Source organism: Mugil cephalus, chromosome 9 (assembly GCF_022458985.1).
Source record: "Mugil cephalus isolate CIBA_MC_2020 chromosome 9, CIBA_Mcephalus_1.1, whole genome shotgun sequence".
Taxonomy (NCBI): Eukaryota; Metazoa; Chordata; class Actinopteri; order Mugiliformes; family Mugilidae; genus Mugil; species Mugil cephalus.
The window spans coordinates 5662498-5689215 of record NC_061778.1 but is presented as its reverse complement, the minus strand read 5'-3'; the positions used below and the strand labels follow the sequence as shown (position 1 = coordinate 5689215).

Here is a 26718-nt window from a genome sequence, read left to right as displayed (position 1 = left end):
TCATGGGTCTCTGAAGGACTTAAATATTCACCTTCTCAGACAGTGAATTTCCTATCGCCCATATGAACAGATATTTGATAGCTTCCAATACAGCGCGAGCTTCTCTTAGAAATTAGATTGGCAAGACATCAAGACGTACATCACTTATAATGTCCGACATAAAAAATTTAAACGGAGCTTAAAAATGACAGATTTTTATGACAGAGGGAGCGTCCTTTTGAAACTTACTGCGCTGTCATTGGTGCGAGACTTTGTTCGAGGAGTTCGGGCGTCATCAAGATGCCGTGTGAAGATGACATATGTCTGTATTCTCTTTCAAGAACGCGACTGAAGCGTTGTATGTATTATGTACTGTCTCAGAAATCTCCCGTGACCCTGTCACGCGGGCCGGTGGGGGTCCAACCGCAAAGATTGAGAAACCGCTACCCTTGAAGATCTTAATGTCATTCATTTTGAACTTTTATTGCCCCACTGCTGCTTGATCTCAGCCCGCCATCTGTCATTTATAAAGATGCACAAACTAGACACGGCATCTGAATGATTCCATATGTTATGATTATACACTTGAATGTTCAAATTAGAAAATGAATCAGCGGTAAAATGTTTCTCAAAAAAAAAAAAAAAGAAAAACTGCAGAGCTTTATCCCATTGTGGCCAACTACTTTTGTTTATTTACTGGTTTTCTCATTTCTGTACTTAATAGTTGACCCTATAAAAATGACTTCACTTTCCTCCTGTGCTCTATTAAATTCTGCAATGGAAAGTGAAGAGTTTTTGTCTTAAGTTTGCCTAAATTATTTGCAGACCCCACACATTTCATCCGCACAAGCTCCAGTGAGGTTTGTGCAGGACTTCGTCCCAAACTAAATGAGCAAACCTCATTTCCCCGAACAGCACGGGAAGCATAATCCGAGAGCTGTAAACAAACTCCTGCATCATAGCCAATATATACCTCATTATTGGCTTTATTTTCCTCCTGTGGAAGATAGTTTGCTGATAGGTGCGACCAGTCCTGCCAAAAGAGCGAAAAGCAGACAGTAACGAGGCCGGTGTCAGTAATTTGGACCCACTTTGGGGCCGTTTAGCCGTGAAACACGCGGTTTATGCTGCACAAGATGTGTGGGGAAATCTGCTGAACATTGAAGAACCACATCACGGTGTGTGTTCAAGTTTCAGCTGCTTATTACACATGTTTAACACGTGTGCTGATACTGTGCTCAGTGACTGGTCCGTTGCATTCATGACTGTGTCCAAAAATATGATTACCAACTATTGAATGTTGCTTTTTTGCTGCAAGTTATGTTTTGTTTTTTATCATTATTGTGTTATGCCTGTAGTGAAGCAGCAGATTGCTTTTGTTCTGCACAGTATCTCATAACTTGTAATTTGATATGCATAGCTTATTGAATCGATCACCTCCAAACACACCCACAGTTAGAGGGCAAGATCAGATAATCTGCACTGATACTGATATTATTTTTAATCATCTTCAGGAGGAGAATGAAAATAATAAATAAATAAATACCGAGGACAGAGAATTTCTACACTATATATATGTGTGTGTGTGTGTGTGTGTGTGTGCGTGTGTGCGTGTGTGTGCATAATAGTGCTTTGTGTTACATTGATACATTGACTGGAAAAAGTGAAATGCTTTGTATAAGTAAGTTACAAGACGCGTCGAAGTATAGTTGTTTTGCGCGTCGTTTTTGAAGCGTGGTGTAAAAGGAGGATCGCCCGAACAGGGACTTGAACCCTGGACCCTCAGATTAAAAGTCTGATGCTCTACCGACTGAGCTATCCGGGCTCTGTTGCGTTCGTGACGTGAAGACAGTGTAGGAAATCACATTCTTTTTCACATCCGATCACTTGGTTAATGTCTAATGACTCCATACGTGAAAAGCCCATCAGACACTGATTAGACTCGACCTACTCGTCTTTTAACTACCTGTCTATTAACGGCGTTACCTTTCCATCATGAGAGTATTAGGCATTTACATTTTTTTGTTGCTATGTTTAAACTTTGCACGACATTTTCAGTTCCCATGTATATGTACAATGACAATTGAAATATTCTATCGTCCCCTCCAATCACGTCGCCCTGTCTCCATCTTTGCTCTCGGCCAATCACTGTAGCCATTGTCCAAAATTGCGAGGCGGACCAATCGCGGCCCGACATTTCCATCTTTCCGACAGCCAATCACGACGGCGCTTCTCCAAAATTCAACCGGCCGGCCCGCGCGCAGGCGCAGAAGACCTCTACTGTCATTTCCAAATTACCGCTTCGAATAATTGGAAAGACGTCCAACCTTCAGCTGTCTGTAACTACAAAAGGTAAATATGTGGCTAATATCATTGTATTCCGTCAACTGTCTAGCTTGGTCGGAGTTAACTTTTTATTCATCGCAAAACGTAAAGACGCTAATTTTTAATGTTGTATTAAATGAACTAGCGGGTAGCTAGGCAGATATTAATAATATATTAAATAGAGAAATAACTATTAAAAGAAACGACTTTGACGTCGCATCGCGTCTGCAGTTCAAACGTGAACGTTTTGCTCCGAAAGTAACGTACGTTACTGTAACAACCGGTAACGTACAGTAACGCTCTATCACTGTAACGTGCTGCTTATCAGTATGCCAGTATGACGTCAGAGTATGAGAGTATGTTCTCATGTACTTTTAGCATAACATTATGAATGAAATCTGTATAGTTTTCACTTCTGTTGTCACAAAAGTCTTGAATATGCACTGTTACCAGTTACTAATAAGCTACAGTAACGTTAGGCAGTAAATCTGTCTGCTGGTAACATTCACTTCTGTTGTAACCAAAGTCTTCAATATGCACCGCTGCTACTGGTAGGCTACTAGTAGATAATAAGCTAGTATTCACTTCTGTTGTCATAAATATATAATATGTAGGCTACTTCTATTAGTTTATAATTAGCTGTTTGTTTGTGTGATTGTATGCAAGTAAGAACCTACAGTGTGCACAAATATCTGTGTATTAGTAAGTTACAAAAGTGTGCACATTGTTCATATTTGTGTTATGAGCAAATATTAGCTGTATTGGTATAAATATCATTTTCCTGTTAATAGCAAATGGCTTCCAAACAAAAAAAAAAAACCATGGGGCCGTGGGAGAGGAGGAGTGGAGATCAGGCGTTTGGCCTCTGAGGCAGGAAACAAACCAGCACCTCGGCAGAAGAAGTGGCATGATCTATATCTGAAGATAAACCTGGACAGAGTGATATGTGTATCATATTAAATGTAAACTGTGGTATGATCCACCAGAGTCATCCCTCATATACCATCAGGTCCTCACTCCTGAGCGCTTTTTCCACCACCGACTTCTCTTATGGAAAAAAAATGGTGTGACATTCTTTGTCAATATGTATGTAATGTAAATAGTTTTAAAAGTAAAAAGTCTTAATTTGCTGCTGTTCTTTTTTTGTTGTTTTAACTTTAACTGCGAGTGTGTGTGTGAAACTTGTAATAAATTTGTTACATTTCAGTGAGTGTCTTCTTTTTCTTCTGCAAAAATGCAAACTCACTCATAGAAAACAATAACATTGTTGCAGTACTTTATTCAGAAATATTAAAATGACTATAAATGTACATTTAGGTACATGTGATAACACTTGGTAGTAGTCCGTGTTAAAGGCCTCATGTTCCAAGGGTGGAATCGAACCTGCGACCTTTGGGTCAAGAGCCTCCTACGCTATTCTGCAGTTAAGTGTCATGTTTGGTTAGATTTCTCAAATTAATAGACCAGAATATGTGCGCTTTTACTTGTGCTGGACAGCAGAGACACAAATAACTACAGGCTCCTTCCATTTTTTCTAATTTTTCCAAAATTTCCTCTCTTTTCCTTCTTTTTCCTTCTTCCCCCTTCGCCCCCCGCCTATTGTTCCCCAGCTTCTATCCGGGCTCTGGTGCGTTCCTGACGTGGAGACAGTGTAGGAAATCACATTCTTCTTCACATCCGATCACTTGGTTAATATCTAATGACTCCATACGCGAAAAGCCCATCAGACACTGATTAGACTCGACCTACTCGACTTTTAACGACCTGTCTATTAACGGCGTTACCTTTCCATCATTAGAGTATTAGGCATTTACATTTTTTTGTTGCTATGTTTAAACTTAGGACGACATTTTCAGTTCCCCTGTACATGTACAATGACAATAGAAATATTCTATTCTATTCTATTCTATTCTATTCTATTCTATTCTATTCTATTCTATTCTATTTTTTTATTATATCCTTCGACCAAACCAACGCTGATCTGGTGTTATTTTCATAGAATCTATATTTAGTATTCTAATAGCTAAAATATAATGTGCCTATATGATATATAATGCTTAAGGGAGATAAACACAACTCTCCTGACTTGATCACAGCCATGAGAACTTCTCAGTCAACGATTTAGAAATTGAGATCTACTGCCATCTTGCGGCCACGCTATGCAGTGCGGCTGCGCGTCGCCTACGTCACACAATAACACGGAAGTAGCTTCCAAAACGAAGAAGCCTGAAGATTTGTCTTTTAGATGAATGTGTATGAATATTTGACAGAGTATTTGGCAGAGTATTCCTGTTAATTATGAAGACTAAAACTTAATTTTTTAGACTAAAACACACAAACAAATGTAACGTGACATGTTCCGTTGAGGTAACTAGTTGGTTTATATGGTGGTGTCTCTTTGTGTCTTATAAACAAAAAAAAAAGCTCAATGGAGAAATACTCACTCCTCAAAGTCATCGGAGAAGGATCCTTCGGTCGAGCTGTGTTAGTCCGTTGTAAAGACAGTCAGGAACAATATGTGGTGAAGGAAATCCAGCTGCCAAAGGTACGTGCAGACGAAGATTGTGATGGCGTTGACCCCCCTCAGGGCAGCAAATGTTTCTGCAGTAATAACAATAATAATATGTTGGATTCTGTCGACTACACGTGGAGAAGCTAACTGACTGTATTTTAATCCAAGATGTGATGTTATAGCCTGGGGTTGGATATAGAAATGTTGTTTGCGCCTTGCTGATAAGCTCCCAGATAAGCAGCCCGCACTGAGACATGGAGGCAGTGTGTTTTGCATAATAGGGAATGCATCCCTGCTTCTATTTGCATTTTTATAGAATCAGTCCAAATTGGAGAATTCGAGGAGAGAGGCCGTCCTGCTGTCCAGAATGAAACACCCTCACATCGTGGCCTTCCGGGAGACTTTCGAAGGTAATCGCATATGCTTTGCCTCCCTTTAAAACTCATTACAAGATAGTTTGAGGACGTGCAGTTATGATTATGTTTGGATTGCTGCTTAAGAGATGTGATTGTGTTTGCCCAGCTGATGACCTCCTGTGCATAGTTATGGAGTACTGCAGTGGAGGAGATCTGCTCCAGAGGATTCGGCAACAGAAAAGCACCCAGTTCTGCGTTGAGAATGTAGGACTTGACCCAGTGGACCTTATTTTGACAATCATTTGAGACCTTTTTAATTATAATTCTCAAAAAAATATGTGTTTTTTTTTTTTTTTCAGATTTTAAGGTGGTTTGCTCAGATGTGCGCAGGTGCAAAGCATATCCACGATAAGCGGGTTTTGCACAGAGATCTTAAGTCCAAGGTAGCGTCATTTATATGATCACTTAGACCAGAGGTATCAAACTCATTTGATATTGAAGCGATTTGACCTGAAGCAGGCCAGACCAGTACCATAACAGGCTAACAACCTATGAGTGACGACAACTCCCGATTTTTTTCCATTTGCTTTAGTGCAAAGAAGAACAAGTAAATTAGGTGAATGTTTACATTTAATAAATTATCCTTTAAGAATATAATACATATATTAAGAACAATTTGTGCAATTTGGGCACATTGCTGTCTGCTGTTTCGTCTTTGGTCTAAGTGAAGTGTTCTGTCCATTTCTCTTTCTAAAATAGAGGACAAATTAGGGTTAGCAGTTATTTAACTTTTGCCCTTTGCAAATTCCCTGCTGCAGGCCAGATTAGACCCTATGACGGGCCACTTTTGGCCCACGGGCCCTTTGTTTGACACCCCTGACTTTAGCTTTAGCTTCCTTTATTTTTGTTCTCTGAATCAACAAAACAAGTCAGTAATTTACCTTATCAGTGTGATGCATGTTGTTAGAATCTCTTCAGTGTTAGCGCTGGAGAATGAAATGTACAATGAATAAATTGAGACAAGATCATAACACTATCTCTCAGTTGTGCGTAAGATCATTATTTTGCCATCGCTGAGTGCTCCTTTTATTTTCGCTTCAGCCTCTCTCTCGTTTTGTCATCCAGAACATTTTCTTGACAGATAATGGCACGATCAAGCTCGGGGACTTTGGCTCTGCTTGTATTCTGAACAGGTATTTGCCCTTTTCTTTTAAATGTGATTTATTCTTTCAGCATTTCATTTGTCGGCTCTTAGATTTTGACTTTATCAGTCTGTTGCAGCTCGCAGGCTCACGCTCATACATACGTCGGGACGCCGTATTATGTGGCGCCGGAAATCTGGGACAACAAGCCGTACAACAATAAGAGGTATGTTACCATAAGGAAATGTTTGTGCCTCGAGCAAAACACGTATGACAGCTGAACAATGCACCTACAGGAATGCCTGTAATTCATATAATGAACGAGGGATAGACAGTTTCCAGGCATACGGGGATCAGTGTTACAGCTTGTTAGCACGGTCACAGTTCAATGAAAAGTGATCATGTGGAAGAATGACATTTAATGGAAAAACAAGAGCCTGGGAGAATAAATAGATAGACTCTAGTGAGTTTTGTGTAGAGGAGTCCTAGTTGAAGCTGTTAAATAGGGACAGAACACAGTCTTGACGTTGGTTGATGGGGACTAGAGTTGACAGCCCTTGGGCAACCAGGTTGAGGTAGAGATGGGTGTGGGGGCACGACAGGCGCTCTGAAAGGTGGATTGACAGAACTGGAATGAGTTTAATGAACAGGGACTTCAGACTCATTGGTTTGGAGAATACAGACAAACAGATCATTGGATGATAAGGACGCTGAAAGCGATGGAGCAGCAGAAACGGTAGAGGAGTACAGACAGGTCTGCCTTTAAAATGAATATTGGAATCTTTATTAGGGAAATCAGAATGTGCAAATACATACACATACATACAAGATACATTCACATATAAGAAATGGACCACAAACATAGTAGTAAATAAAAAAAATATTAAAAATGTATTTCAGCTTGCCAGCTGCTAAAACGTCTGTATATCTCATGTAAATTGGACTTTTTTTCTAATTTTGTACTTCTACCTCATTATTATATTATTTTAACATTTCATTCTTATTCTTATGTCTCTGTCTGGTTCATATATGTTCTTTCTTATCTCGTGACACTTGAACAAAATAAATAATATTAATATTAAATAAATAGAAAATAATAAATAAAATAATAATAATAATAAAGTGATCTTGAATCTTGAATCTACTGTAGACTATCTGACAGAAGAGAAATTCCCCTTCCCCAGTTCTTTAAATTGTGGTTTTACAGAAACAAATACTATTGTTTATTTGTCAACCAAGATAATATAAGATAAAATTTAATGATCCTCATTGGGGAAATTCAAATTCTACCGCATCACAAGTTAAGAAAAAAAAACAGTAACCAGAAAAGAAATTAAATAGGAGCCAAAAAGACTTTAAATAGGACAAAGGCAGTTGTGGATAAAGTCACTATAAAAATAGATTACCGCACAGCGGTTCAGTGAGGTCAGGGGTCCTCAGCTCTCTCATAAGTTCTCAAATTTGCTTAGAGTCTTTCAGTTCAACACTAACATGGATTTCTGTCACGGCTCTGCCGTCGTTATGTAACTCATGGAAGCGTTAACCGGCCTCGTATCTCCTTGACTGTGCCAGGAAGTGACGAACGTCTGGTGTGAATGAATAACCGTCTCTATCTTTGTGTGTCCCGCAGTGATGTGTGGTCTCTGGGCTGCGTTCTCTACGAGCTGTGCACCCTGCGACACCCGGTACTCCCCCCTCCCTCTCCCCCTTTTTTCACATTCTCCTTCTATGCTGCATGCATCTGACTGTGGGCTTATCTCCAAGTGCTGTCAACGAACCGCTGTGTCAAATCCTGTCATCTCGCAGCGCAGCGGGACGCTGCCCTGCACTGTAGTAAAACACACGTAGTCTCGTTGTCTTCGGCTGCGTTTGATCATCTGCTCAGATGTCGGGGTGTGGTTTTGTTGTCTCAGAAATCCTCGCTCCTGTGTTCAGTTCCAGGCGCCCAGCTGGAAGAGCCTGATCCTGAAGGTGTGCCGAGGCGCGTACCCTCCGCTCCCCGGCCACCTGCCCTACGAGCTGCAGCACTTGGTCAAGCAGATGTTCAAGACGAACCCAAAGGACAGGCCGTCCCTGCACACCATCCTCAACTCTCACCGGGCGTCCAGGCTCATTCGTTCGCATCTGCCCTCCCAGGTGAAAACATAAACCCTCCCGACGCGGCGTCGAGCCCGACCCGGGTCGGCGTTTGCGGCCCGGGGCCGTTTATCACAGCGACGCGCGCTGTCACAACACAATGGCGCAGTGAGGATTTAAAGTCTTGCGCAACTTCCCCAGCTGTGGTAGCCCCACGTGGAATCTGACCTTTGACAAGCCGCTGTTGGTTCAGGTGGCTGCAGAGCTCGTGTTATCCATTTGATTTACCGCGCTGAACCGTTTCGCAGGCCGCGGACGTGGAGGAGCCGCGGAGGCGAAAGGGTCGCTGGAACAGGGAAGAGGGCAAGAAGGTGGCCGATCTTCTGGGGGAGAAGAGTTTATTGAAAACATCCACGCTCGAAGGTAGTCGGTGGTGTCGTCGTGGGGAAAATGTGAAAGAGGTTTCAATGATTTATGCCCGAGGAATATGACGAAACGTGTCTGACATAACCCTTTTCCCCAGGTGTGGAGTCACCCAAAGGCTGCAGTGAAAGCGGGGAGGCCGGCCCTCGAAAGCAGTGGCCCACCGAGCCGTCGCACGCCGTGCTGCAGGTGCTGGCCAACGCCAGCCTGGCTTCCTCCGGGTCGACCTGCGCAAGTACGACACCAGCAGCATTTTAATTTCCTGAAAGCGTTTAAATATTTTATCAGAGTGCCGCGTCTCCTGTTTTCCCAGGTGTGTCAGAGGAGCCGGAGGACGGCGGGCAGAGGAGACGGTGGGAGAGGGATGCTCCCGAGAGGCTCCTGAGTCTGTTGGAGAAAGCCCAGCTGAGCAGAGCCTTCAGCACGTTTATAATAAACAAAGGAGGTCTGTTGTATCTGATACGCATGTCGCCTTAACACGCGAGCTGCAAAGCACGTGCTGAAACAGTCATTTGTTCTGGTTTTCACTATCAGGTGAGAACCCTCTCGTGGGACCACTCACGCAGCCGCAGGGTGACGACACAGACGGCGCCGAGTCAGCGGTAACTGTGGACGAGTCCCGGCTGCAGCCGCGCTCTGACGACGAGGACACGTAAGTGATCATGATTTACAGACCTCTTTACAGGCCACGTTAGAGGCCGAAGAAAAGGGGAAGAAACTGAGAAGCCGGCGGTTTGCTCCGGCGACTAAATGCTGCATCGATAGCACCCCGCAGCTTCTCTATGGTTTAGTCTTCATACGGAAAGTCATGCGAGGGTTTTTTTTTTCTATTCCAAAAGCGGTTAGAAAAAAATTAACCACGAAAACGCATGTGCTCTCTTCGCAGGGACTTCGAGGAAGATTCCCCGTGTGACTGGATACACGAAGTTGAGAAAATGTTTTCGCAACACTGAAGCCACTTTCCCTCAGAGTTCTGAGAACTTTTTTTTTTTTTTTTTTTTTTGCCCGTGCCAATATCATTTGTTATAAAAAAAAAAATGTCATTTTGTCTCATCCAAGTTTACAGAAAATCCAGCTAAGCTCAGACAATACAATTGTTAACGAATGTGTTCCACGGTTTCGGTTAACTCTAGATTGCTCCCACACTGCGACTCTAAATTGTTATTTTTCTTCTTCTAAAATCCTTTTTTTCTTTGTCTACATGAAGATGTTTGTTGTGTCTGATCTGTTTCTGATTTAATTTGGAACATCTGCTGCATGTTGATGATAACATTCCCCGGTAGACTGAGGCCGGCTGGAAGCTCCTGTTTGGCTCGTCTGGAAGCAGGAAATATGAGACTTGTCAAAGAAGCTAGTTTTCAAGCCGGCCTGCGACATTTAAAGTTCATTTCCTCTGCAATGTCCAAAGCAGACTAAACATGTTCAGTCATGGCGTTCCTTGGCTTTTATTCCCCTGACAAGACACTAATAAACCATACATCAGGCCTCTCTAGATGGAGTGTTATTTTTAGTTTGCTGCGTGTACCACTAGGTGGAGTTGAAATCACTGAGGAGTGGGGAAGCCCATAAAGGGACCTTTTCTCATGTTAAATGTCACATGCAATCAGATGAATTGTCCTTCTGGCATGTAAATTTAAGACTGTTTTCCCACTTAATTAGCATGCAGGCGTTTAATAATAGGGAACAAGTAGAACCTGTCCTTGTCTACACAAATTAAAAGCTTGACAGTATGGGATGAAGGCAGACAATGGAAAAAAAAAAAAACCACATGTTTGGCAACAGAAAGAGAACCCAGGCCTCGCCCAGTGTCGGTTTGGGATCAGCAGGATATAGATACAACAGACCCTTGAGTCAACAAAACCATAGTGATGCTGATTCACCAACAGTCACACCAGGGATGGATTATCCTGCTGCCAAAGTTCCTCCAGCAACCGGAGCCGCCCCTGAGCTGACAGGACAGCCCCGCGCTGCCAGCAGCGCCCTTTTGTGCCCACGATGTGTTTTATTGAGGAAGCCGGGGGCCACAGCTGGGCCCTTATCTCGGAGCCACCACGGATCCCCATCCACGGCCAGAGGCACGCTCCAGCCCCCCGGCTTCTTTAAAATACTTTTAAACCTCCGTAGATGTCCATGTTCCGCAAAGATACAAAGAAAGCGGCGTAGCGTAGCACGCTCTGTGTCCTGCAGATAGGAGGGTCTCCCGCTGGCGCCCATGACGGACTCAAGAGCGTCTTCATGGTTCAGTGTCATCCAAACTGACAGGATCCTATACAGGTGCTGGCCAGTAAATTAGAATATCATCAAAAAGTTGAATTATTTCAGTAATTCCATTCAAAAGGTGAAACTTGTATACTGTATACTTTCCTTCCACACATAGTGATATATTTCAAGTGTTTATTCATTTTCATTTTTATTATTACAACTGACAGCTAATGAAAACACCAAATTCAGTATCTCAGAAAATTAGAATATTCTGAAAAGGCTCAATATAGAAGACACCTGGTGCCACACTAATCAGCTGATTAACTCAAAACGCCTGCAAAGGCCTTTAAAAGGTTCCTCAGTCTTGTTCTGAAGGCTCCACAATCATGGGGAAGACTTCTGACTTAACAGTTGTCCAAAAGACGACCATTGACACCTTGTACAAGGAGGGCAAGACACAAAAGTTGATTGCTAAAGAAGCTGGCTGTTCGCAGAGCTCTGTGTCCAAGCACATTAACAGACAGGCGAAGGGACGGAAAAAATGTGGTAGAAAAAAGTGTACAAGCTCTAGGGATAACTGCACCCTGCAGAGAATTGTGACGACAAACCCATTCAAAAATGTGGGGGAGATCCACAAAGAGTGGACTGCAGCTGGAGTCAGCGCTTCAAGAACCACCACGAAGAGACGCATGAAAGACATGGGATTCAGCTGTCGCATTCCGTGTGTCAAGCCACTCTTGAACAAGAAACAGCGTAAGAAACGTCTCGCCTGGGCCAAGGACTGGACTGCTGCTGAGTGGTCCAAAGTTATGTTTTCTGATGAAAGCAAATTTTGCATTTCCTTTGGAAATCAAGGACCCAGAGTCTGGAGGAAGAGCGGAGAAGCACAGAATCCACGTTGCATGAGGTCCAGTGTAAAGTTTCCACCGTCAGTGATGGTGTGGGGTGCCATGTCATCTGCCGGTGTTGGCCCACTCTGTTTCCTGAGGTCCAAGGTCAATGCAGCTGTCTACCAGGAAGTTTTAGAGCACTTCATGCTTCCTGCTGCTGACCAACTTTATGGAGATGCAGATTTCACTTTTCAACAGGACTTGGCACCTGCACACAGTGCCAAAACCACCAGTACCTGGTTCAAGGACCATGGTATCCCTGTCCTTGATTGGCCAGCAAACTCGCCTGACCTTAACCCCATAGAAAATCTATGGGGTATTGTGAAGCGGAAGATGCAATGCGCTAGACCCAACAATGCAGAGGAGCTGAAGACGACTATCAGAGCAACCTGGGCTCTCATAACACCTGAGCAGTGCCACAGACTGATCGAGTCCATGCCACGCCGCATTAATGCAGTGATTGAGGCAAAAGGAGCCCCGACTAAGTATTGAGTGCTATACATGCGCATGCTTTTCATGTTCATTCTTTTCAGTTGGCCAACATTTCTAAAAAAAACATTTTTTTCATTGGCCTTTTCAGAATATTCTAATTTTCTGAGATACTGAATTTGGTGTTTTCATTAGCTGTCAGTTGTAATAATAAAAATGAAAATGAATAAACACTTGAAATATATCACTATGTGTGGAAGGAAAGTATACAGTATACAAGTTTCACCTTTTGAATGGAATTACTGAAATAATTCAACTTTTTGATGATATTCTAATTTACTGGCCAGCACCTGTAGTTTGTGCTATAACAGCAACTACTTCAATTATTCATTCACGTTTGCTTTACAAAAAAAATATGAAAATAATAAGACAAGATGAATGGAATACAAGGTTAGAGGGCTCCATACAATAAAAACACGTTTTAAGATTGATGATTTGAACAGGATATTGAGATTACTGAGCAGGGACTGTCACAGATAAGGGTGCGACTCTTTGTTGGGCATTTCCAGAATCATGTAGGAGGAACTTATCAAGCAATAAAATCTTTAATTCAATGACGTCTCTCTGGGACATTGACGGTGTAGCCTACGCCGGTGCGAGCCATTTATACTTGTGCACTCGCTCTGTAAAAACTCCACCTAAACACTCTGTCTTTTTTTTTTTTTTGTCAATCAGATTAATCTGTTTCTACTTCCTGCTTCCTTTTCAACAATGGCGGATGAAACGTTCTGCAAAATTTCACACAAGACGAGTCGTGCGAATGTCGTCTCAAGACTTCCTCAGCTAACCCTCCTTTCCTCTTTTACGTGCTAAGCTACTGTGACCAAGTAACTTCCCCCGTTGATCGTTAAAGTCTAAGTTAATCCTCCTTTCTTTGACGTGTTCCATCGTTATCGATCCAAAAGCATCAGTTCTGAATTTGCGGGAGATGGAGAAGCAGTCGGGAATGTGCTACCACCAAGCGGACGGACGGATGGACGAGCGTCATGTGATCGTCCCCGTTAGCACGTGTTAAGGGAAAAACAGCAGTGTGTTGTATCGACTGCCCTCTGCGCGTTTCGCCTGCTGACACCAGAGTACGGTGCATTGCAAGAGTTAAGTCTAGGGGAGATAAAAGCATGGACTTTTTTTGCGTGACCTTCTCTAACTCTGCAGAGGAGGGACTAGATTTCATTATCTGCTCCAGTTTGGTGATGTCTCAGCCTTCAGTTTGTCGTTTTCAGATTGAGATCAGTAAAATTGTCTCATGCAATCATTTGTGAGTCTAATTTGATATGTTCATGTTCCCGCAAACAACGGTATCAGAAAATTAGCGGCGTATTGTTCTGATATGATATCAAAACCAAATCTTCTGGGTTCCATATGCGGGTAAACAATTTTTTTTTTGTGCTCCACACTATCTCAGAAGTCTGGCCTTTAAAAGATTGTCGCATAATATTTTTTTCATGTATATAACGGTTTGTGTGAAAACTGTAGGCGTTGTTAGTGCCTTTTTGTCCACCTCCACTGACTGTTGGCGCAAAAGATGCGCGATGATAAATCCTGACTGAAGCAGCAGGCCGGACGAGCAGATGAGCAGAGGCTTCCTCTTGCAGGAAGGATGTAAAGTTTTGTCTACTCTGTCTCAACACCTATGTAAAAGAAAGTTGGAGCTGTGTTTTTGAGCACAGAGTGTGCAGTACATTAATGATGCAACTCCGTAGTGAGTCACGTTCACGAGATGACTCAGTGCACAAGAAGTGAAATGTTCCACAGCGACCATGCCAGGTTTAATACTCTCGTCGCATTGTTGTGTGCTTGTTGACAAGCGCAACGAAACCACAAAGTGTTTTTTTTTAATTCCCCAAGTACAAGCTGAGTAACGTAGTAAAACAAATTTAAATAAAAAACTTGATGCCTGCTTGGTGATGTTCTGTTTCTTATGCCTCTTTCTGTTTTGCTCATTTTTGAAATACGCAACATCCTGTCTTTCATAACGCGGCCGTCTTTCCAGGCACTAATCTGAAGTGCTTCATTGATTTTTCCTCCTGCTCATCCTGGTGACCCGATAGCAAACATCCCCCAGCTTATCAAATGATGCACAAAAGGCCTGTTTTTTTTTTTTTTTTTTTTTTGTCTTTTTGTCTTTTTTTGGGGGGGGTGCTCGCACACACGCACGCACACACACTTCGACCCTCGGCTGCTGTCATCACCCCTCTCTGTAAAATATTGTTGCGTCTTATCTCAGGCAATCCTGATTCCCCTTTTGTCTCCGTGCGTTCGTGACCTGCTTTTTGAGCGCTCCCAGTTTCGCTCAGGAAGAGCTCCGCAGATGCGAGATGACCCAGTGATCTCTGTCTGGCTACCAATGCTTAGAAAGGCATTTTCTAACAAAGTCCCCTTTCGGCTTTTTGAAATTCGGACCAAACTGGATGAACTTCGGGGGCCTCTGTCGTGCAGCACGGCCCGACTCTTTCTTGGCACTTGGACGCACCTACTGGTATCCAGTAAGGCCGTAAAAAAAAAAAAAAAAACCGCTAACATGACTCACCCAGTAAAAAAGAAGTGCTGTTTATTCTTCACAGGGAGCCGCTCTTCCTGTTAATAACAAAGCACTTAGGCGTTGCAGTCGGGAGTCTCTTTGCAACTATAAATACAGGAGCTGTCATTGTTATGATTATTTCAAGCCCTCTGCAGTGACCCTCCATTGTCTGCTGCCACTGTTTTGTTGCTCCGTGTCAGACAATAGAGAATGGCGTGGCCAAGCAGAACTGCACAATTCATCAAAGTAAGAAAAAAAAAAAAAAAGGTCAAGCACAGTTAAATTTGAAACCCAGATTTTATTTTATTTATTTATTTTATGAGACACTGCTGACTCTGTGCAGGTCGTGGAGCCACTTACGGTTTAAAATGCTGGTATTGTTTGTGAGAAACTCCGCCTTTAGCCTGGGTTGCAGGCTCTCTTTGCCATCCGTCCTTTCAGGAGATAATAAGATCAATAGCAGACAAGATTCTCAGCTTATGAGTCTTTAAAAGATTTTCTCTCGTAGCTCAAGGGCGCTGAAATCGGCGGCTTTATTTGTTCCTCATCCTCACACGTCCCCCTAAGTGAACCTTTCTGTCTTTGCTACCACTGAAACTCACTGAGACTTCAAACGACAGGAACAAGTGAATTAGATCTCGCGCTTCCTTTTCATCACCTGCGAGCTGGTCTCAGCACGACACGCTGCTCGGCCTACATTCACCCGTGGCTCAGCTTTCGGCGTGAAAGATCTCACCCTCGAAGGCGGGTTTTTTTTTTAACGCATCTGATGCGTGAGAGGAAAAAGAAAAAAGAGTTCACATGGCGCTGTGGAGGCCTTGTACGCTGCACTGTTTGCAGATTTCTGATGCATCGACATACTTGTGAAACCCCCTCACCCACGGTGAAGGGAGACTAAATGGCAGGGAATGGGTTTTTAAATAGCTTCTCAAAACGCCTACTAAAGTGCATCCTTTGAACTGTGAAAATCTGGCTAATCTGTTTATTTTTTCTTTTGGTGCCGGGGTTCTTTCGGAGGGATTCACCGGCCGGGATAAACATAAACCTTGTGATTCCGTTTAGTGCCACGTTTAGTGTTTGTGTCTCATTGATCTCAAATTGCGCGGCCAGCTGCACAAGTTCAAACTGCGGCGGATGATCGATGACGGGTTAATGGTTAATGTTTTTACCGGCCGTGACGCTTCGACTCTCCGGGCGCACATAACAGGAGTCTCTGTGTGCACCGGCGGGAACACAGTTTTTCACTTGGAAGAATGTATGAAGACAGAAGAATGTACTGATCTGTGTGCATGCGTCCAGCGCGCTTGGGCTAATTTTCTAAATCGCTGTTACGAGATTATTATTGCCAAACGACACGCGCAGACAATCATCTGGAATCTGAAGTTACAGATGATTGTCTGAAAAGAATGATTTTGCAAATTGTCCCCTTGATTTAGCGTACTTCGTACACGACCATAGGACGTCTCTTGCGGATCGTCTGGCTGCTCCGCGTCCCCTGGGATTATCTTCTCCTTATCTCGTCTGCTACGTGGAGCTAATTTTGTGCGGTTTGTTTTGGAGCGACGCAGATAACCTCGGTGGCATCAATGAGCCGTGTCCTTCCCACCCCGAGGCCAGAGTGTCAATAAACCAAGTGTCTCTCCAGGATCCTGCAGTTCAGAAGGATGCAGACGTTGCCTTTTAACAAGAAACCCAGAATCCGGGGGTTCTGTTTTAGTAGTGTTGGTGGGGGGCAATGAACCCCTGTTAGTTTTATGATAAACAATAAACATGGTTCAGACTTACTAAGTGGTAGTTATGCACAAATTGAGCAAATGAGGGAACTAAACGGTGGCTCCAGCAGACTGAGGAGGAGGAGGAGGAGGAGGAGGTGGAGGAGGAGAGAGAAAGTATTGTGTGGTCTGAGAAATTCCTTGTGGGGAACACGCTGACCTTAAGGCTGACCTGCGAGCGTCAGCTTTTATGTGGGGTAGAGCTGTGGACTGCGCCGTGGGCATTTGTTTATGAGTGTGTGCTGTAGCATTAGAGAGGCCCGGGAGGGTATCACTAATCCTGCCTTGTGCTCGGTGGAACCGCTCTGCAAAACGTAGTGGACGGATTTTAGTTCACCACGCGTTTAGTTACTTCACACTTAAATTAAAAGTTTCGATTTTTCACTTGTTTTGCACTTATCCCAAGCTATATATGTATAGTTCCAGATTCAGATAAAGTGTCAAACTAATAATATCTGGATTTTAAAAGACACAGAACCAAGTTATTATTACTGTGCTTCAGATGCAATGATGAAATGTAACAAATAAAAGGAGATTTCACAGCGTTCTGTGGGCGTTTATTATGATTTTCCTCCAGCAGGACGTGCAGGACATGTGGCCCTTGTGGGGTTTGACCCCGTCACCTTTCCTGTCTCCTACCAGGCTGTCATTTGCACCGGGAGCCTCTGGTTAGAAGCCGCGGCTACAGGAGAGGATTAATGTCCTCACAGTGGCCGGTCACACGCTGTTTAAACCCTGAGGACTCGTAAGAGGAGGACTTCCAGCTAAGACAATCCCAACTTGCTTCATCAGGCAGAAGACCCCCAGTTTTTATGTTTTCCTTAGACGGGAGTGAAACCCTCAAACTCATACCAGCCACAGGCCGAAGACTGGATGTGCTTTTATATCTCGTGTGCGTGTGTGTGTGCAGTCTGTGTATTGAGTGTTTGCACGAGATAAATCAGTCAACATGAAACCTGGAAAACATGGATTGCAACAGGTTTATGCAGCTGCGTGAGTGTGGGGGATTCCCATAAAGAAGATTTGCAGGGAATTTACTGTAACTCTAAACCTCTCTTCCCTCAGTGTCACCGTGCCTGCCCAGACCTGCCATGTTTTCAAGTGAAACTGTGACTTTGATGTATTACAACATACTTATTCTCTCCAACACGTTCCGCCAGCACCGCAAAAATTAATTTATAGTAGTATTCGTCATTGCCTCATTTCGAAACTCTCCTGACTTCTCCCACTTTGAGCAACCGGACGGTCTTTCTCCATGAATCATCTAATGCCACAGGAGCAGGCAGCGACAGGCTCAACACTTACGCCGAAATGTAATCAATAAAGAGGAGGACAACGAAGGGCGTGGTGCACATGGATGCTTTTTTTTAATTTCCCGGCCGTGTCTCTTAAATGTACAGCCGTCCTCCTCTCTGCGTAAGGCATGCGTGCATTATTAAACACAAACGATCCTAACGAAGTGGAACGTTTTATCAAATTTTCTTTTTCATTCCTGAGACGTTGCGCAACGACGCGAGCCGGTCCAGCCGCGGAGCTCCTCCAGGAATTGATAAGACCTGTTTACGGTTAGAGGCGACAGGGAGTAGGGATAAGATTTCCATTATTCATCCTACCTACCGCCTCCTCCTCCTCCTCACAGACACCGAGCCTGACCCACTGGTCCCTGGTTATTAGTTCAGTGCTGCTCCTGATTTTAGAATGAGTGAGGCTGTTGTCCTCCTGTTTTCTAAATCCGCATCCCAACTGATTACTAATGTGTTTTTATTTTTGCCTTCTTCGCGCTCAAGGAAAGTTACCAGAATGTCGTTTGCTTACCGGCCTCTCCACCTTGATATTTCGCTGGTAATATCGTGATGCATGTTTTCCGATGAACCCGTCAGAGATGCTGTGGGTGAGGTGATTTGTGATCTAACTGTGGGAAAATTGTGCCGATATCTAAATTGGCGCTGGTTACATCGGGGTAATAACAGTCATTTCCTCCCAATTTTATCCTGCGTGACACACGCAGGGAAAATGGTGGATTATCCTCTCCAGATACCCCCCCGCCTCCTTCCCCCTTCCCCCGGTTCCATTTAGCAGGATGGACGCTTCCCTTCTCTTCGCTTCATGTGATCAGACCCAGTCTATCTGCACCTACCCCACCCAACCTCCTCCTCCTCCTGCTCTTCCCCGAAAACACACGCCCGCCGAAGCCTCTGTCCGTGCCCCGGCAGAAATCACTCCTGACGCGGGCTGACGGTACTTCAAAGAAGCCATTAAGAGGTTCACTGGAGAAAACATGCAGGATTCATATGGAGCTGAAGTCCACATCCAGACTTGTTTTTGTCTCCGTTTGCAGATAACTGTGATGACCTTGAGGAAGGCAGGCGGCTCCTCGGCCCGAAGCATTCTTCTCCCGTTGTTGTGTCAGATTGGAGGATTCCGGCAGTGAATTATTTACATGTTGATATCTCTACGGGCCGATGTGCAGGAGCGGCCGCGGGTCAGATCTGCCCTGAGTGTCATTATCCTAGAAACGTTTGATGTTTCATGCCCATCTTTGTTTTCCTCACAGTAACACTGTGCGCAGCAGTTTTGAGCGAAGACGCGGCAGAACTCAGGGCTTGAACGCGCGCTCTCGCCTGTAATTACTGGAGCAATTTCAGAACCGAGTGCACGCGCGATGACAAGCAGAGCGGGCGTCTGTGTTTTCTCATCCTGCAGCCCCGCTGGGAAGGAGAGGTCAAGCTGATTAGATAACTGTTGTGTATGCAGAGGAGCATGCTGAGCTCACATGAACAGCCCAGTCCCTCACACGGCCACCCTAGACAAACGCTGAAGTTAAGCGTGGAAGAATCTTCACGTTGACTGGTAAATGGGAACGACTGAGAACTTCAGGAAGTTACATAATATGCTGCAAATGAGGAAGACGGGAAGGGATGTGGAAACGTCCAATTTACTTCCTTTATTTCAACTGCTATTGGTCCAGAATCTAAGTTACAGTGATTACACATCCAGTGTGGTCGTCGCAGCTGCATCTGATCTGAGATTTCCCTTCGTTTTCCCCGTCTGTTTCTGTTTGTGCCGTGACCCGAGAGGTCAGATGTCACGCTCACTGAATACGTGCTCATTTAATACATTTAATAGACGCAGCGATGAATGTTCTCGAAGCCTCGTGACGCTCGGCGCGGTCGCTCCGTTAAAGATGTTGGTGTTTGTTTTCATAACAACGCAGGTTTGCGGCCCGGCCGTGCAGCCACCCACATGGCCCAAATGCGCTGCTGGCTGACCTTCATGCTAAGTCGGTAAAGTTTGAGCACCACGCACCTTTGGTTTTTCTCTCAAACGCTATTCTCACTCTCACTGACGCAATGCGGTGGTTAATTTGTCCACAGTATGACAAGTTTTCACTTAGGCTTTTCGTTCAGTCAGTTATACTGATTCACACATATATATATATATATATATAATCAAAATGTATGCAGTTTCATGTCTTATTTTACTCTGAAATGAAAGCATAGACATAAACAACTGGTGTTAAAATCAATATATAACCCAAAATATATTCTCAACTTTCGACTCATCAAAGTAACCGTCTTTGACTGAGGTAGCTCTGGTGTAGCTTGGACTTACTATTAGCTATTAGCAGCGTAACCTTTCCTCCATCAAAGGCATCGTGGCTTAGCGCTCGGCTGTACAGAGTGTACCAGTTTCGTGCGAGGGAGCAGCCTTGTGAGATACGACAGAGAAAAACACCATGTCCTTGTGAAAGAGGAACACAAACTTTTACAGGATGATAAAATGAAAGTCCTATTTAGTTTAAGAGAATGAAACACCATGCCACTTCAGTGCTCTGCTGGTGTGAGTCGATGTGAGCACTGGAAGAAGAAGCAATTATAACTCACTTACGCTGTTATTAACTCTGCGGTTCTTAAACCACATTCACAATTGGATCCATACAAATGAGAGCAGTCTGTTTTGTTTTTTTGTCCGTTTACCACCAATAAAGACTTCCTCTCTCTAAGCCCACTTGTTACCACACAGGAAGTCTGCACTTGCCTGTGGGATACAGACAGCCCCCATTAGACTCTCTGCTTCCACTACTTGTTCCACTTGTTTATCTCCTTATTGCGTGTAGCACAAACGCCGTAGAAGAGGTTTAGCACTTAAGGCAGCGCGAGGTCACACCTGTTTTCTCTACTTGCCCCAGTACAATCTTTATGTGACTTGTGCACACTGGAGGGAGATAAAGCGCCTCGCAGCAACCGACACGTTTTGTGTCCAAGTTTTCTCCAGTTAAAAAACGAAAGATTTGCTTGCTTTCCACAATACAAGACTTTTATTCATGACTATGGCATGAGTGCAGCAGGAGGAACTGTCAGTGCATTTAAATGTCAATAAAGACACAGCGTCTACAATGAAATGACACCAGAACAAAAAAGAACAAGACAAAAAGAAAGGCACTTCTGGGACCTGTGTATAGTTAACAACGTTTTTCTTCAAAAAAAAAGAAGCACTGTACATCTAGAATCTGATATAACTTTACGTTAATTTAACAGATATATTCTAAAGTTAGCACCACAACTTACCATGACAATGCACAGATATACAGGCACATGAGGCAGTCAATATCATAACTGTCCTGCTGTTCTCTGATCACATTCCCTTCCAGGTCACTGGCAGGGTAATCGTGCTCGACACAATTACAGTGTATTCCGCGGGAAAGGGAAATTAGTAAGCAGTAATAACAAATCCACCGACGTGAACAAAGGGTCGTGTGGTGATACTGCAAAGCGGACGGGGCGCCTCGACGTTTGTGCCCTGAGATGGAGACCGAGGGAAAATCCACTGTCTCAAAGTCATACGTGGATGGACGGGTGTCACACAGAAGCGTCACCGTGGAACACTTTAGCTTTGAGAGTCCTCAGGCTGCACTGGAGATTGGAGCTGGATTCTGACTGCAGGGCCTCCGAGAACTTGACGTCGCATTTGCTGTTGGCCTGAGACTTCCTCTTGATGGAGTTCTGGATGGTCTCCGAGGTGAAGTAGTAAACAATGGGATCGAAGCAGCAGTTGGATACAGCAATGCAGAGGGCTATAGGGTAGATGGTTCGAACCACCGACTCCACGGAGCAGCCTTCTAACGTTTTGGTGCGGACCAGGGAGTAGAAAACCAGGTTCACGTTGTAGGGGATGAAGCAGAAACAAAAAATGCAGAGGTGCACAACTATCATGCGCAGGATCTTTGTTTTGTTCAGCTTCCCCCCGCGACTGACCGTCTGGGGGCGGCGCAGTGTCTGCAACACCATGATGGAGCAAAACACATTCAGCAGCAGTGGGATGAGGAAGCCCACTGTCTCTATGAAGATCACCACTTTTGACAGGTGAGATTTCCACTGTTTGGATGAAAAGTTCTCGAAGCACGAGGTGGCGTTATCCTTGCTGGTCGTGGTGCTGTTCAGCAGGAACCCAGTGGGGAGACTCCCGGCCAGCACCAGCACCCATACGGCAACACACACGATTTTAGCATTTCGCTTTGTCCTGACCGCCCGCGATCGGAAAGGGTGCACAATGGCCAAAAAGCGATCCACGCTGATGCAGGTGAGGAAGAGAATGCTGCCGTACATGTTGGTGTAGAAGAGCGAGACGGACACCTTGCAGAGCATGCCTCCGAAAGGCCAGCTCTGGTTGATGAAGTAGAAGACTCTCAGCGGCAGCGTGAAGACAAACAGCAGGTCCGACACCACCAGGTTCATCATGTAGGTCGTGGTCTCGTTCCTCAGCTTCAAGGAGCAGGTGAAGATGTAAATGGCCACGACGTTGGTGATGAGTCCGATCACGAACACGATGCTGAAGACTGTGCTGTACAGTGGGTATTTGAACCCATCATTCTTGGTGCAGTTTATGTCTGTGGTGTTGTTCATTATGACAGACAAAGAGTGTAGACACGCAGGCTGTCTGTTATGCAATAGCTACACGATAAAAGCAACAATGAACTGTCCATATGTGAAAAGCAAAGGAAAGAACAGTCCAACACCAGGGCACGCCGAAAGACTCAAATCTTTCCCTCCAACACAGCTGCCCATGTTAGAGAGGACGGCTGCACATGGCGATCCCCTCCCCTCTCTTGTTGCAGTTATTTTGGGGGTTACCTCAAGTTGAAAGGACCCCTCCCAGAGGACAGAGATCCAGGCTGGAGTGTCTTCCCCTCCCCCTGCCCTGTCTCTCTACCCGCTTGCACCCCACAACTTCTTCCAGCTTGAGTTGTACTTACTCCGAAAAAAGAAAAAAGAAAATCAGTCACACAAACATGCCTCCTTTTCACCCAGAGGGTCCCTGGTCCTCACCACGAGCTGCTCAGTCTACAGAGACAATGAAATCACATCCACGTTTAGGTCCTTTAGAGGGGAATCCTCCGCATGGAAAAAATGTTGTCAAAACTTCATTTTTTTTTGGAACTGCCAGGTTGTCAGCGTTCCATCTTTCGCAGCGTCCTGACCGCAAACCACCATGCGTGTCCTCCAGAGCACAACAGATGCCTGTGTTGGTCCCCTGCTGTCTCTTGTGACAATGTGAATGTGTTTCAGTGTCTGTCCTCCTCCGGATCCGTTGGCTGTTCCCTCTCTACTTTCCCTTTATTGCGAACTGACTGAGGCGTTCAGCGTGTCTCTCTGCTTCTCCTTCTAAATGCCCTGGGGCTTCTGCGGAGTATTTCTCCTTTGTGCCGGTATCAGTTTTTGTACTTGGTTGGTTGGTTGAGAGAGAGAGAGTGAGTGAGAGAGAGAGAGAGAGAGCAGCTGTAGTTACTCCTCCCACCCCCTGCAACTCCTCCTCCTCCTTTGTCTGCTCACAACACTGCATTGAGAGGCAATTCATTAAAACTTCATAATGAGTGTTCCCCCGACAGCCCTCGATGACGATGTTCAGTGCCACAAGGTGATGTATTTAAAATCATAGCTTCATAAAGAATAACAGACATCACAGTGTTTTATTTATTTAGCCGAGACAATACAGCAGAAAAGCAAAGGGCATCATAAAAAATATGCGAAAATGAAAAAAGAAGTAAAACAATAAGACCAATAAAATTAATTATTCTTTAACCTTTAAGAACTACTATAAAATGAAAACTTACATCTTAATTCTGACTCTGTGCTCTCCTTTTCTGTCCACCTCATCATAAATGCTTCGTATTTTGTGTTGTGGTTTAACCTGAGGTGTGTCACAAGGTTGGCTGGCCAGTAGCTCTTAACTCACGTACACACGAAGGACATCATCACTTTGCACTGCGTTTCACCCGTCTTATGAAAGAGTTGGAAAGCCTAATTGAACATTAAAATATGGATCTCGAGTTCCAACTTTCATTCAGCCGCTCTCGTTATTCATTCCTTTTGTTAATTAAAGTCATAGCGCAGATGAAGTTATCTTTCAATTAGCTTCCCCCCAAACAGCATCATAAAACTCTCCTTTATGCGAGACGGATAACAGTTTAAATTCAGAGCTATTATAATTTGTACAGTTAATTTAACAGTAACTCGACTTCAACCAGTTGCATAATGAAATTCGGCTTTATTCCTAATGTGAGGCACTGGTGTGAGTTATGTTTCATCTTAACAAATGTCATTACGTTGGATATTTTAAATGCATTTCACGACTTTTGTTTGCATGCGTTTACGTTTTAAATGCAGGACTTGCACGCTCGCTGCTTTCAAGTAGTCCGCCGCTGTGCAGCATGCTAAACAAAATGAAGACAGGAGGTCAAAAGTGCCTGAGAAGCCTGTTGAAAGGTGCCCGAGGTGACAGCCTACACAGGTCTGATAGGATGTCTCTGTCTTGTTTGTGACAGACTGTGTGGGTAGCAGCTTTTTTTTTTAGTTTCTTATTTTACAGGGGCCATTAGAAATGACATAGAACAAAAAGCTCTCAGTGGTTTTTCAGCTTCCTTTGTCTATCCATGCCCACAACTTTCTTTCTTCAGCACACTGTGCTACACATAACGCACAAATTCAGGTTCCCCCCTCAGCTGAAAGTCTCTACTTGGCAGTCGGTGAAAAACATTGGGCCATTTGTTGTGAGTGAAGTAGCTTAGCAGTGAGGAATGTTACGTTTTTTTTTTTTTTTTTTAATAATAAGTCTCAGGAAACTTGTAAAAGCTTCTCAATCACCTTTGTGCCGAGTGAACACTGTTAATTCTTTGAGTGTATTTATGTCATGCAGGCGTTACTGTGTCAAATAGGAAGCATACAACCTGGTTGAGCTTCCTGTTAGTAAACGAATGCTTGCCTGGCAGATCAAACCGTTGTGTATTCTGCCTGATCCACTCCTTGCACTCAAAATCATGCATACATAACCGCAGCTGTTCGTTATCGGCTGAAGAAATATTTTCCTGACTGCAGTGGTGGCGACATGACACCCATCCAAGGATAGCTCATTTTGACTCCAGGGTCAACAGTAACAGTCAAACAAATAAAGGAAAATCTTGCAGAGAATCAAAGACACGGAGGCCGTTTTATGGCCAGTGCGCCTCTCTTTGTCAGCCCGCCGCAAAACAAACAGAACATCAAGGCTAGAGTGAAACGTTCAAGAATAATCTGTACTATTGTCTTTCACTCACAAAATAGTTCCATCCAGCACAGAAAAACAAGCGCTTCACATGCAAGCGTGCGGTCGGCAAACAAAAATATGTGCCTGAAGTTCCTGGACTGTTAAATTTCTCACAATGCCAGGAAACTGTGTGCTACCTCCAAGGCCAAGACTGAAGGCTTCTAAGGAAAAGGACGACTGGTGACATAACCTTGTTGCGTACAGATCATCGGCGGCATTCACAATCGCTTTTGGTCAAATTTCACGACAGAATTTTTGCGGGTGGGTGAGTTGCACCATGAATTCATGAGAATCAGTCATTTAGCTTACTCAATGCGACTTCCACTGAAAACCAAAGCCAATATTCTACACGAGTCAGACGAAACATTATGATCACGTTCCTGATATTGTCTACAGCTGTGGCTCATCGGAGAATAGACACAGGCCTTCTGAGGGGGTCCTATGGGTTGAGGGGAGGGGGCTCTGTGGATCACCCCACAGAATTCAACTTTCTGACTACAGTCCTTGTCCCAGTTTACATGCAGCGCAAGAAATTACTGTTCTCCTCTTCCACACTAGGTGGCGATACGTGTCTTTTCAGCGGGATAATACCACCTTAATACGGCCCGATTTCCGGTTGACCTATCACGTGATGTAACAAACAAGAGTCGTTGATGCGGTTGACCGGCATTTCAAACAACAACCAGACGGATAATACTACATTTTTTAATCTCGTTCGTAATGTTCGCGCTACTTTCGGTGCAGGTGAGATCCGCGCTGTCCCTCAGACGGTTCTTCTAGCGCCGGGGTCGGCAACCTTCAACACTGAAAGAGCCATTTGGATCCGTTTCCCACAGAAAAGAAAACACTGGGAGCCACAAAACCGCTTTGACGTCTAAAATGAAGATAACACTGCATATATCGTTTTTACCTCTATGCTAGGCATATAGTGTGTTGTATTTATGAAATGAAAGAACTGCTACAGAGAAAACGAAATTGCATTCATGTAACATAACGGGGATTTATCCGTGGTTGTTTTAACTGGGGTCGAAAAGTTCAATAACACTTCCGGGGGGTGTCGCACGTCGGCAGTTGTGACGTATATTTTGAGCGACAAAAAATTAAATACCTTTTATTTTAATGTTAAACGATCACCATCAATTCAAATTTAGAATAATATTAAAAAAACTAACGCACTAAAATAAAAACACATTTAAATTAAATACTTGATAGCAACTAGTAAATGTGCTGCAATGCACTGTGGGAGTTCAGTGTTTTTTGGTTGTTTCGTGTTACAACCGTGAGTGTGGTGTGGCATTCAGTGTCATTCAGTTGTTGTGTAGCTCTCGCTCGTTCACTGATGAGTGACTAGTTGCCGCTATTCTGAGGCAGTTAGCGTAAAAAAAGTGAACAGCTTTGATCAGTGTCCTTGCTCCGCACCACTCGCCACAGAGAGCCGCAACAGAGGAACG

General features: G+C 44.1%; 2 protein-coding genes, 1 long non-coding RNA gene and 1 other non-coding gene across 5 annotated transcripts; 1 reads left to right on the top strand and 3 right to left on the bottom strand.

The window, feature by feature from the left end:
* Positions 1 to 1731: 1731 nt before the first annotated feature.
* trnak-uuu lies at positions 1732 to 1804 on the bottom strand. The gene has a single exon. It is a non-coding gene; the product is annotated as a tRNA-Lys (tRNA).
* Positions 1805 to 4487: 2683 nt separating this feature from the next.
* On the top strand, positions 4488 to 10305 carry nek3 (NIMA related kinase 3). Of its 2 annotated transcripts, none has more exons than XR_007113436.1 (13): positions 4488 to 4849; positions 5133 to 5226; positions 5339 to 5436; positions 5532 to 5615; positions 6298 to 6365; positions 6454 to 6540; positions 7945 to 7999; positions 8250 to 8450; positions 8699 to 8813; positions 8914 to 9048; positions 9102 to 9258; positions 9348 to 9465; positions 9700 to 9734. XR_007113436.1 is itself a non-coding variant. In XM_047595208.1 (13 exons), exons 1-13 carry the CDS (start codon positions 4733 to 4735, stop codon positions 9764 to 9766), a joined length of 1371 nt encoding a protein of 456 aa, XP_047451164.1. In that variant the 5' UTR covers positions 4490 to 4732; the 3' UTR covers positions 9767 to 10305. The 2 variants fall into 2 exon arrangements, 1 of the variants encoding a protein (XP_047451164.1); XM_047595208.1 differs by having other exon boundaries at positions 4490 to 4849; positions 9127 to 9258; positions 9700 to 10305.
* LOC125014148 lies at positions 9826 to 16513 on the bottom strand. The gene is made up of 2 exons (XR_007113437.1): positions 12685 to 16513; positions 9826 to 11079 (listed from the first exon to the last, which is right to left on the bottom strand). It is a non-coding gene; the product is annotated as an uncharacterized LOC125014148 (long non-coding RNA).
* A 4469-nt stretch (positions 16514 to 20982) lies between these two features.
* Positions 20983 to 23427, bottom strand: lpar6a (lysophosphatidic acid receptor 6a). The gene has a single exon (XM_047595089.1). The coding sequence runs from the start codon at positions 22588 to 22590 to the stop codon at positions 21547 to 21549; it is 1044 nt and encodes a 347-aa protein (XP_047451045.1). The 5' UTR covers positions 22591 to 23427; the 3' UTR covers positions 20983 to 21546.
* Positions 23428 to 26718: the final 3291 nt, after the last annotated feature.